At 43.1% G+C, this 12,203-nt stretch overlaps 1 protein-coding gene across 1 annotated transcript; it reads left to right on the forward strand.

Annotated features, from left to right (window-relative positions):
• Nucleotides 1-655: 655 nt before the first annotated feature.
• NDUFB6 (NADH:ubiquinone oxidoreductase subunit B6) lies at nt 656-12,132 on the forward strand. Its single transcript, XM_004600189.2, has 4 exons — nt 656-932; nt 3,274-3,366; nt 7,202-7,246; nt 11,959-12,132. Exons 1-4 carry the CDS (start codon nt 753-755, stop codon nt 12,025-12,027), a joined length of 387 nt encoding a protein of 128 aa, XP_004600246.1. The 5' UTR covers nt 656-752; the 3' UTR covers nt 12,028-12,132.
• Nucleotides 12,133-12,203: the final 71 nt, after the last annotated feature.

Here is a 12,203-nt window from a genome sequence, read left to right on the forward strand (position 1 = left end):
TAGCCAGCCCTAGCCTCTCTCAACCGACTCACTGTCCACCACTGCCTCCGCACTGCATTGCCGGATAGGACTTCAGTTTCTCCATGCCGTGCGGCCCTGGGGCAGTGTAGGATAACTGATGGCCCTGCACCCACATTCTCCACCTCTAGGGCTGCAGGACCAAGCGGAATTGCTGGGTGGAAGTGTGGATGCGTCTAACTCTCCCAGGGCCCCCAGCTGTCCTTGACTCCTGCGATACAGATGCAGCCGCTGCTTCAAGGTCACCCCGTACGGGTCACGGACCCGACTCCGATTTGCACTCGGATGGGCCGGCCTCCCAGGTCGCGGGGAGAGGAGTTCCAAGGAGGAGAGGCTGCGGAGGAACTCTGCCCCCTGGACAGCCCACCCACTGCATCTTATATCCTAGTCCTGCCAACTGGCCGCACTCCTGCTTCTTATCAGACTCTCCTGTCCTCTGCCTGCTCACACCTTAAAAAAAAAAATCCGTCAATCGCCCCTTAAAGCCATAACGAAGATCCCCTCCCACCCACTGTCCACTGTCCACCGTCCTAAGGCGGGCCGTTGAAACGCAACGCAGATCTCTGCGCATGCCCGCCCGCCGCTCGGCCATTGGCGGAGGCTGCAGCGGCGCTGACGTCATCGCCGCGCGCCGCTTCCCGGCGTCCTCGCAAGGTCGCTCTGCGAGCGGGAGCGCGCGCCGTCCCCGGTCGTGGGGCGCGCCGTGTCCTTGTTGCCTGGCTGCCGGCGGGGACATGTCCGGGTACACGCCCGACGAGAAGCTGCGGCTGCAGCAGCTGCGAGAGCTGCGAAGGCGATGGCTGAAGGACCAGGAACTGAGCGCGCGGGAGCCCGTGCTGCCCCCGCAGAAGGTGGGGCCGGTGGAATCGTTTTGGAATAAGTTTCTGCACGACCAGGCCCCCTGGAAGAACCTGGTGAGTGTCGGGCCCCCAGCGTCCCCTGCGCACACCCGGGACTGTCCGGGCTGTCGTTGTGCCGTGCCCTCGAGTGCCAACGGTTCCCCCACCAAGGGAGAACCGGCTCTTCCTACGTTGCCGCCGGGGTCCCGGGCGGGGAGGCGAGCCCCGGAGCGTGCCCGCGGTGGGGGCAGCCGTCCCCTGGAGCCGTCAGCGGTGACGAGCGGCCGCCCAGGCTTTGCTTAGGCTTTGCGGGACGTTGACCGTGGGCGTCTTCTCGCAGGCTGACAGGCAAGGCTCCTTGGGAGTTGACATTTCGTGGTTTATGAAACGCTTACACTCTGAAGTTGGAGGGTGAAGACCAGCTGGGACCGCGTACAACTTACCTGGTGTCACAGCGAGCGAGCCTTAGCTTTCCCCGAAACCCAGGGTCCTCTTGGCATGCCACGTTTAAAGAGCCCCCTTTCTTAAACTACCAGCACTCTCATTTCTTTTAAGAATGCCCTTCCACAGCTTTGCAGAATATCACTCACTCCAGAGTGATGTTGGTGCCAGGGTTCCCTGAACGGTTTCTTGAGGCTGTTAAGGTTAAATGACATCATTGTGAGGGAGGAACACAGCAGGGGGACAGGGGGCTCACCGGTAAGGCTCAGGGATCACACCTGGCAAGGTTCAGGGCATCATTTACGGGTGCCGAGGATCAAACCAGGGGTCCAGTTTCGTGCAAGACAAGAACCTAACCCCTCTCCTATCTCTCGGGCTCATAGAGTTGTTCTTAATTATTAATGACTCCGGTAACTAAGAATGATATATGCCTTGTGCCCTTGCTTTGTACCTGGAACTTTACTGAGGGTTTCACATGTGCTACTTCTTTTGGTCACAGATCCAGAAATTGAATTCAGTAAGTAACACCAAATCCACGTGTATCTAGACTGTTTATTGTCTTGTTTTCTTTTTCGTACTCTTCACACAAGTTTAGTAGACAGAATCAGTGCATTTTAAGAAAGTGAGAGTATGTATGATGATCAAATTAAACTACTTCAACCCTCCCCACCTTTATATCACTGACTAACCTTTAGATACCTGAGTTTCACAGCCACTAGTTGCAAGTTGTCACCCCACAAATCAGCCATTACTGAGGAAGTAAATAATATTGAAATTCATCTTGTTACTGTGAGTTGAATTTGTCCTTTATAAATTTATTTTCTGGATTCTCTTTTTCCGGAAAGATTTGTTTAGTTGAAATTGATTACTAGGTTTACTTCTCTCGCCTCCTATTAAAATAGTCTGAAAGCACCTCAGTGTGAATATGGAACACCCCTCCCCCACTATGTAATGTATTCTTTTTCCAACTTTGTCATGTTCAGGATTGCCTGCCTTTCATATAGAATGATTCAAGTGATATTGATTGTAGCTGTTAAAAATTGGTAAATGTGGGAGGTGGCTTTTCCTGAAAAGTTCTATAGATTTGACTCTGGTTAAATCAGTTGAAATATTTATTTTTTAATACCATATCTTATCTTTAATAAACTATAGTCTGAAGTTTTGTTTTTAAAATATATCTGTAGGAGCTGGAGAGACAGAACAGTGGGTAAGGCACTTGTCTTACAGGCTGCTGACCCTAGTTCAATTCTAGATACTGTCCAAAGTGTGAGCCCTGACTGCAGAGCCAGGAGTTACCTTGAGCACTGTCAGATGTGGGCCCCCCCCCAAAAAAAAAAACCAAAATGAAACTAAATAAAATGTACCTGTAAATGCTTTACAATAGTCTTGGAAGATACAAAACTCATTAATTGCAGGGGCCAGAGCCAAACATAATATAGCAAGTGGAGCGCTTGCCTTGCACACAGCTGACCTGTATTCAATCTCCAGCATCCCATATGGTCCCCTGAGTACTGCCAGGAGTAATTTCTGAGTGCAGAGCTAGGAGTTACCCAATCATCACCAGGTGTGGCCCCCAGATCACACAAATAAATAAATATTCCTAATCAGGCTCTCTCCTTCCTCCTACTTTCTCTAAATATACCTATACACACACTTTTGGTTATTTGGTTTTGAGCCCATATTGGCTTGGAGGTCACTCCTGATTATTCTCAGAGGGGTCCATGTGGTGCCGGGCATTGTACTTGGCTACCTCATGCAAAGCATGCTTTAAGCCATTTCTGGCACCCAGGCCCTATATTTAATAAAATAATTGGAAGGTCAAGTTAGCTATAGACTGTAAAGAAATGTGTAGCATTTGAGATCTTACATTTACATTGTTGTATCATTGATGCTTTTTTTTTCTGCAACTGACATAAACTGGGTTATTAGTTTGTTATTTGTTACTTGTTATTAAAAACTCTGTTTTTTTCCCTAGGTCTATAAGACATACCGACACAGTGTCTTTGCTTTTACTCACGTACTTATTCCTGCATGGATTATTCACTATTATCTGAAATATCATGTCAGGGTAAGTAAATGTTAAGTGTGTGAATTTTAAATAAAATAATTATGTTGTACAGAATTATTTCTTAATAATTCCCTAACAATAAATAAGCCTTACCTTGCTTACCCACCAACAGGCAATTTGATTCCAAAAAAATATTGAACCTTTTCAGTAAGATGTTCATTGAAACAGGAAATGATGTGTGGCTTTTAATCTCTATTGGTTGCTTATAATTTGAAATATATTTTCTGAAAACAAAAGTTTTACTGATCAGATTCTTTTTGACCCAATGATACTAGTGTAAACTTAGATTCCTATGTAGGGAGAAAATAATTTTTCATTTTTGAGCATAGATATAAGAAAATTTATAATGGAAAACAGATGACCTTTGTCATCATCCCATTTCTATTTCCTTGATTCTGCCCCCTTTTTTGGAAAAAAAGGGGGGTGTGGAGTGATAGTACAGTGGGTAGGGTTTTTACCTTGCACACAGCCGACGTGGGTTTGATCCCCGGCATCCCATATGATTCCCCAAGCAGTGCCAGGAGTAATTCCTGAGTGCAGAGCCAGGAGGAACCCCTGAGCATCCCTGGGTATGACCCAAAAATGCAAAAGAAAAAAGAATTGGTTCTTTAGAAACTTACGATGCTCCCAAACTTGAACTATCATTGTAAGTACCAGGGTTAGTCTGGCAAGGAGTGTGGGATCCTAGGCTAAGTGAAGAAAGTTGCAGTTGGGGGAGTGCGGTGGGGGCTGCCTGTCTGGAGTGTTACGACCCAGAAAGAGGAGGGGCTGCTTGGCCATGGTGAGGAGCACCTGATACTGAGCAGCTGGTGGGAGATAGAGAGCAGAAGTGGCAGCCTCTTAGAATAGGACGTTGTCAGGAAGGAGGAGGATCTGGGCCAACTGAGGATCTGTTCACAAGAATTCCTGGGAGAGTGAGTGCTACCCCATAGTAACTAGCACCTTCAGCACCTGGTCTTCTTTTCTCATGCATTTCTCCGCTGAGAAAATCCAGAGCCCCTGGGAGAAATGGCTCATTCCGTGGTGGCAGGGCAAGTACAAAAACATGAGGCATGTTGTTGTGCCAGAAAGGAAAGGGATACTTAAAGAATGATGGAGACACAGCAAAGGGAAATAGAATCAGTTTGAAAGGACTCCCTGTGGAATAGATCACGTAAGCATCAACTAATGTCAAAGAATAAATAAAATGCAAATCCTGCATTCATATGGATAGATTTAAAGGGTCAAAGGAAAATATACCTTATACAATAAATAGCAATAAATAGTTGTTAAGCAATAAATAGCAAGAAATGATAAAATTAGAAAAGTTACCATTTCAGAATTATAGAGACATTTTGGGTAGATTGTGGAGGAGAGTAATTCATCCACTAGATGAGTCAAAAGTGAGCATGGTTCATTGCCTTGGTGGCAGACACCAAATATGCTTTGACCTTAAGCTAGAGGAATTGAGCTTTATGAAGTAGACAGTAGGAAGTTTTTCATTTTTAAACAGGTAATTTGATAAAATGGTGTATTTAGAAGAACAAAAAAACATTGACATGTGGGGTGAAGTGGAGGGTCTTAAAGATCATAACAAAGACTGAATTTTTCTCTAAGAATTGAGACTTTTTTTTTTTTCTTTTTGGGTCACACCTGGCATTGCACAGGGGTTCCTCCTGGCTCTGCACTCAGGAATTACTCCTGGTGGTGCTTAGGGGGGAACCATATGGGATGCTGGGAATTGAACCCGGGTTAGCCGCATGCAAGGCAAACGCCCTCCCCGCTGTACTATCTTTCCAGCCCCAAGAATTGTGAGCCTTTTTTTTTTTTAATTAGTTTATTTTTAATTAGAGAGTCATCGTGAGGGTACAGTTACTGATCCATACATCTTTGTGTGTGCTCATGTTTCCCCCATACAAAGTTCGATAACCCATCCCTTCACCAATGCCCATTCTCCACCACCAGTAAACCCAACATCCCTCCCCCCCTCCCCAGCCCCGTCTCCCCCCACCCCACCCTGCCACTATGGCAGGGAATTCCCCTTTGTTCTCTCTCTCCGATTAGGTGTTGTGGCTTGCAATAAAGGTGTTGAATGGCCATTGTGTTCAGTCTCTAGTCTGTATTCGGCCTGCATCACCCTTCCCCCCACATGACCTCCAACCACATCAAAATAACTTTTTAAGGTTGTGCCGGTGCTGGCTCTCTGAGGTTGCGCAGGGCTGGCTCTCTGAGGTTACTCAGGTGCTGGTTCTCGGAGGTTGCACAGGTGCTGGCTCTCGGAGGTTGCACAGGGTTGGCTCTCTGAGGTTACACAGGTGCTGGCTCTCTGAGGTTACACAGTGCTGGCTCTCGGAGGTTACTCTGCTGCTAGCTCTCCGAGGATGCACAGGTGCTGGATCTCTGAGGTTACACAGGGCTGGCTCTCTGAGAGAAAAGATCTGTCCCAGTCCTGAATCCTGGAGCCGTGTTAGTTGCTGCCCAGTGTCGCCGGGGTTCAGAATTGTGAACGTTTGAGAAGAGGAATAGCATGCATCTTAAAAGACAATCTACTTTGCCTCCAGTGTGGAGATGAGAGCCGTGGAAGGCTCGAAGCCTGTCATGGTGGTTGGGAAAGGGTTATAGTATGAGAGCTGATGAGAAGAAATTTAATCCAGGAAATTAGCTCATGTAGAACCAAATGGATCTGCTGGGGCTTAAGATTTTGCCTTTGTAACTGGGGGAAAGAAAGTGCCATTTACTGAGAAAGAGTAAGCAATTTGGAGTAACTCGCTTTACTAAGTTAGTCCTGGTTAAATTTGAGGTGTCTGGTAGTTGAGAGGAGGTCTTGAGTTGGTAGGTGGTGAGAGTCTGGGGGCTTGGTTAGAAATTTGTGATAGGTCCAGAGAGATAACATGAGATCAAGTTCAAGCACCCACAACAACCCACACAACCTTTCAGCACCACCAAATAACATCCTGGTAGCCTCCAATAATGCTGGCCCTGTTAAAAAAAGAATTGTGGCTTCTTTCCCAAAAGGGAGCATGACATGACACTCGCTATAATCATACTGCCAGACCCTGCACCAGGCTATTTCACTCGGGGCGCCCTGGGGGGTGGGGGGGAGGGTGGGTGAGAGCCCTCCCCTTGCCAAGGGACCCCGCTGCTGCCATGCTCACAGCTGCTCTCCACACGCTTTGGCAAGCCTTAAGCATGAGTGAACCTATTCCTGGACTGCGTAGCTGCAAATGACACTTCATATAACACACTTTACCCATACTCCAAGAGTTCCACACCACATCTGATTGTGTTCAAAGTAGGAGGCAACCAATCTTAGAGGGAAATACATATTTTTTTACAGATATATATATTATATATATGTATGTATATATATAAAAGCACACAAGGCTTAACCTTTAATAATGTGTTAATGATCTCTTATAGAAAGGCTTAACGGTCCTGGGTGAAGTACAGCAATCTTCACACTCTTTCCTCTAAGGATACTTTTTTGTAGCATTTTCAGCAGTTTTCATAACAAACAATATAAAATATATTATGTCCGTTCTGCTTTGGGCCAGGGATTGGGGTTCAGGATGGAAACATCTAAAATATGGTGATGGGAAGGTGTAATTGTTGTGGATTAGTATTTGAATATTAAATATAATCAAATATTGTGAACTACCTTATAAAATTAAAAATCTTAAAAATATTTAAAAATAAATAAATAAGAATTGTGGTAATGAGGATGTAGGTTGGTGGTCAAACTTGTACCTCACATATATGAGGCTCAGGATTTGGTCCCCCTCAAAAAATATTTTATGGTCTATTTTTAGAACAAACTCTAAAATCATAATTAACTGAGCATTACTTTTTGTTGCAGACAAAACCATATGCCATTGTTGAAAGGAAACCCAGAATATTCCCAGTAAGTCTTTAAAACATCTCATTTTTCTTTCCTTTCCTTCTCCAAGTGATCATTTAAAAAAAGAAAAGAAAAAAAAAGTTTCTTCTTTTCAGCAGTTTTTGTGTCTGTTTTGTACTGTTCTTTTAAGTAGTGGGTAGGTAGCAATTGTGTGGTAGTGTGAGGTCACAACAGCAGTTAACAATAGAAGGCAAACATTTCTCTTTAACCTAGCTATAATAATTGTTCTTTATAATCCTAAGGTGAATTGAAGCTTTTTACTGGTGCATATTTTGTATAAATTTAAGGACTTAAGATACAAGCCTGAGACGAGACCCAAGCAGTAGCAACAGGATTGAATGAATTCCTCTGTTGTTTCCAAGCTATCGTTTTCTGTGGCATTTGCTTCATTTACAAAATTGATTTTGAAATTTAAGGTCTATTTGAATTTATTAGAATTCAAAGTCTCTTTATTAGAATTCAAAGTCTCTTGACATTGAATTTAAGGTTAATTATGTGTTCCTTTAAGTTTTACATTATGAATATGGTAAGCCATTGTCTGAATTCAGAATGAGTCTAGGGATGGGCGGGGGGCATTGTGAGTGCCAGGGGTCAAATCCAGAATTCATGAGGCATGAACTTTACCATGACTCTCCAGGACCCTCACATATTAAAAGATTACTCAGTAGTCAGCTGGTATTTTGACTGGTTGCAAACTAACTGTCTAACATACAAAATAAATGTTAGGTCCGTGTCCGATTTCTATTCACAGATACTATTAATCTTTTAAGTCTTAAAACTTAAAGAGTTGATTCTTGCTCTAATCAGATGGTGGTCACAATCTTTTGTCTACTGTAGCCAAAGAGAATCTTAGAGAGAGCCATCAAAATTTGCTAACCCTTCTGAGTTGAAACTCTAAGAGGATTTAGGTGGGTGGGTGGCTAGAGGAGAGGGAGCTCTCCAAGGAATACCCAGCAGTGCTCAAGGATCACTCCTATGTGGTGCCAGGGATTGAACCAGGGTCAGTCACATATAAATAAAGTGCCTTAATCCTTGTCCTATCTCTTTGGCCCCAGTAGGAGATTTCTTCTATGGTTCTTTATATCTAATTGTGCCAGTGTCTAACCTCAAAATAGGTCATTACCTTGCTGGTTTCACCAATTGGTGAACCATCACTTAGATATTTGTTACTTACTTTGCCATTACTATTGAAAGGAAAAGGAGGGCTGTCTTCAGAAGATCACAGTGATTCTGTAGCATTTCTCCCGCTTTTGTATTGTTTATGCTAATCTCTCATGTTTCTGTGCCATTGACCTCTGACACTAAAGACCTAAAGAATGTTCTTTTGTACATATATTAGACAGGATAATCCGCAGTAACAAACCCCAAAGCTCAGTGGCTTAACAAAACCAAGGTTTATTTTATATTCACATTACAAACTATTGTGCATCAAAGTACCTCAGTCTTACTTTATATTTTGTCCAGTATAGGGGTTCCAAGATCATGCTATGGGCGAAAGGGCTGGACATCACAGGGGATGATTGTAAGCTCTAAATTTGAGAATATTTTACATCAAGGCTAGGGCAATGGTAAAGCAAGTAGGGCATTTGCCTTGAGTTGGGTTGACAACTGGATTTGATCCCTGGAATCCCACATGGTCCCCCAAGCCCTCCAGGGGTAATCCCTGAGTGCAAAGCCAAGAGTAAGCACTGAGCACTGCCAGTTGTGGCCAAAAAAAAAAAAAAAAGAGAGGGAGAGAAACGATTTCATATTATAGTTTACATAAATACTTATACCCATGGATGGATGGATGGATGGATGGATGCATGGTTGGTTTTTGGGCCGCATGCAGTGATGCTAAGGTGTTACACCTGGCGATGCTCGGGGGACTATGTGGGATGCCAGGTGTGGAACTGGGGTCAGTCTCGTGCAAAACAAGCACACTACCCGTTGTACTATCTATCACTCGTCTCTCCTCTGTCCTTTCCTCTTTTCTCATCTCCATCTCTTCTCTCCCTCACCATTCCCCTCCCCGAATATATCTATAAACTATTTCCTAATCCTAGCCTTAGTCTGCATGTCACAAGTCCTTTCACCAAATAACTCTTTGCTTCCTTCTTCCCCCAAATATAGCAATCAATTCTCCCCCTCAGGAAAAACTACTGAAATTCCATTCCATCACTGCAACCAGCCCCAAATCCAGATCTCCAGGTGATATACAATAATATCTCAGGATTTAGTTATTTCTTTAAAAATTTTGAGGATCAATGGGCTAATTAAAAAGTAAGTTAGAAATACCAATCATTCAGTGCTAGAATTTGGGTAGTGTTAAGATTAATGTGTTCTTATCAAGATTGATATCTCAGTGGAACAGCATTGTAGATTCCTAACCGTGTATGGAAAGTTATTTGAATGGACGCCGACTTTGTTTTCTGCAATATACCACCTTTGTTCATTGGCCCCTGGCTGTCTAGTAGGTTCTTTTCCTCCATGTAGACCAAGAACCTGCCTAAAATCCTGGGAAGCATATGCTCTTTGGGTCTGCAGAGCCTTCAACAACTGCCTCTTGCTCACAGGAGGTTGGGTCCTAGAGGTTGTTTATGCTCAAGCACAAACGATTGTTTCATTTATCAATCTAGATCATACAGTATTTAGTGGACATGAAAAAAAAATTCAAGAAAAATCTATTGTTTGTTCCTAGTCAGTCATATATACTTTATCTGTTTGTTTTTTTTTCCATAGTCACCAAGTTCTCATATTTGTCTTTATGCCCCCCTCAACTTCTCTGGAGACATTTGAATCAGAATTGGTTCAAAGGCTATTTTCACTTTAGTATTTTCATTACCATAGGGCTACAACCCGTTTACTGTATTTTTGTGCTTCTGTTTCTCAGAATCTCTTCAATGATAACTCTTAGTTTAGATTCACAAGCAATTTGATTTGCTATAGTGCACAGTCCTTTCCATGGTCGAGTTTATTACCTCCATTTAAATGCAATTTGACTTGCTATAGTGCACAGTCCTTTCCATGGTCTTGAATTTATTACCTCCATTTAAATTTTCAAATCAATACTTTCTACCTGTGATCATGTTTCTTTTTTTGTTTTCTGGACCACACTTGGCAGTGCTCAGGGATCACTCCTGACAGTGCTCAGAGGACAATACAGGCTATGCACAAGGTTTAAATTCTATTGTCTTCAACCCTGTGGTTATTCTCCTTAAAGTACACTCCCAAGGCAGCCAGTCGTAAACAAAGTATTAGACAAAAACACTAAGTTTTTACGAGTTTCTAGCTAATTTTAGAGCCTCACACATGATCAATTGACAATCTGCTTCCAAGTCATTAACTGTCCTTTCTTTCCATGTTTGGCCTTCAACCAGCATTCTCACTGCCAGATTGCTAAACCAGTACCATGTGGTTCAGTTCAGCGTTAGTTCAGTCCAGCTCAAAGCACGAATTTTTCTGTGTTAGGGGATCACATTATCTGTGGTGACAAATTAATATCCCCACCCCGAAACATATTCTGTTTAAAATATAATAAAAGTTTATTTCTTCATCAGATCGGTCTTGGACTGTACCAGGTTAGGGACTGACAGGGGTGAGGAGAGAGATAATTCTAATGTACATAATTAGGCAACAGAACCTGCATTTTTTTTTTTGCTTTTGGGGTCACACCCAGCGATGCACAGGGGTCACTCCTGGCTCATGCACTCAGGAATCACCCCTGGCGGTGCTCAGGGGACCATATGGGATGCTGGGATTTGAACCTGGGTCGGCCGCGTGCAAGGCAAACGCCCTACCCGCTGTGCTATCACTCCAGCCCCACAGAACCTGCATTTTAAACACAAGAGCTAAAGCTAAGTAATTTGTCTAAAATTATCACTTGTTAAATGGCAGTTCCAGGATTTTCATCTCTTGGTCTTCATCACTTGGGTTTTAACGAGTTTCTAGCTAATTTTAGAAATCCCGCCCCCAAAATGTATTCTGGTTAAAATATAATAAAAGTTTATTTTTTTCATCAGATCAGTCTTGAGCTGTACCAGGTTAGGGACTGTAAGGAGTGAGGATAGAGATCATTCTCATGTCCAATTATGCTACAGAACACAAGATTGCATTTTAAACACAAGATTAAGCTAAAGCTGAGTATTTTGTCTGAAATTATCATTTGTTAAGTGGTGGTTCCAGGATTTTCATCACTTGGTCTTGACTCTAAAGTCTATATCCTTTCTCCTACATATCTAGGTCCAGAGATAAGTGAACCAGACCCCCAGCTCACATCTGCATTTTGTCTTGTAACATCTTAGCTAAGCAGTAAGCTGGGCAACACATAAAAAATTAGTTGCTGGGAATAATTACCTCCTTATGCTGAACTAAAGGTTTTTCTCTGCAGCTTCTTGCTTATCAGGGCTTCTCCTAGTCCTTGGTGCTGTGCAGAATAAAGATGATTCCTCTTTCATTTTGTAAAGACAACTTTCATGACCAGTGACTTTGAGCAAAACTTCCCTTTTTAAGATTTTGAATATTGGGTTGCTCATCTTCAGAGAGCTATTTTGTGTTTCTTTTGAAGTGTGTGTGTGAAGGGTTGGGGAGTGACTCCTGAGTATCATCAGGTGTGGTCCTCCTCTGCTCCAAAAAGGTGTCTCAGAGCTGAATTAGATTTTCTATATGAGATATGACCAAGTCAAACTGTCACTGATATAGGCAAGATCTTTCTAATGCATGCTTTGTTTTTCTAGGGTGATACAATTTTGGAGACTGGAGAAGTGATTCCACCAATGAGAGAATTTCCTGACCAACATCACTGAAGATTAAAGAATTCAAAAAGCTGTCTGCTCCAGATTTGTTGCCCCCATACCATATTACTAAATGTATTTCCTGGAAAAGTATCTTTAATAAAGTTAACTCTCAGATACGTGTCTTTTTCTTCCCAAACATTGTACATTTGGGGGTCTTTGATTTAGAAATAAACTGGACACACTAA

The sequence above is a fragment of the Sorex araneus genome, chromosome 1, assembly GCF_027595985.1.
Source record: "Sorex araneus isolate mSorAra2 chromosome 1, mSorAra2.pri, whole genome shotgun sequence".
Taxonomy (NCBI): domain Eukaryota; kingdom Metazoa; phylum Chordata; class Mammalia; order Eulipotyphla; family Soricidae; genus Sorex; species Sorex araneus.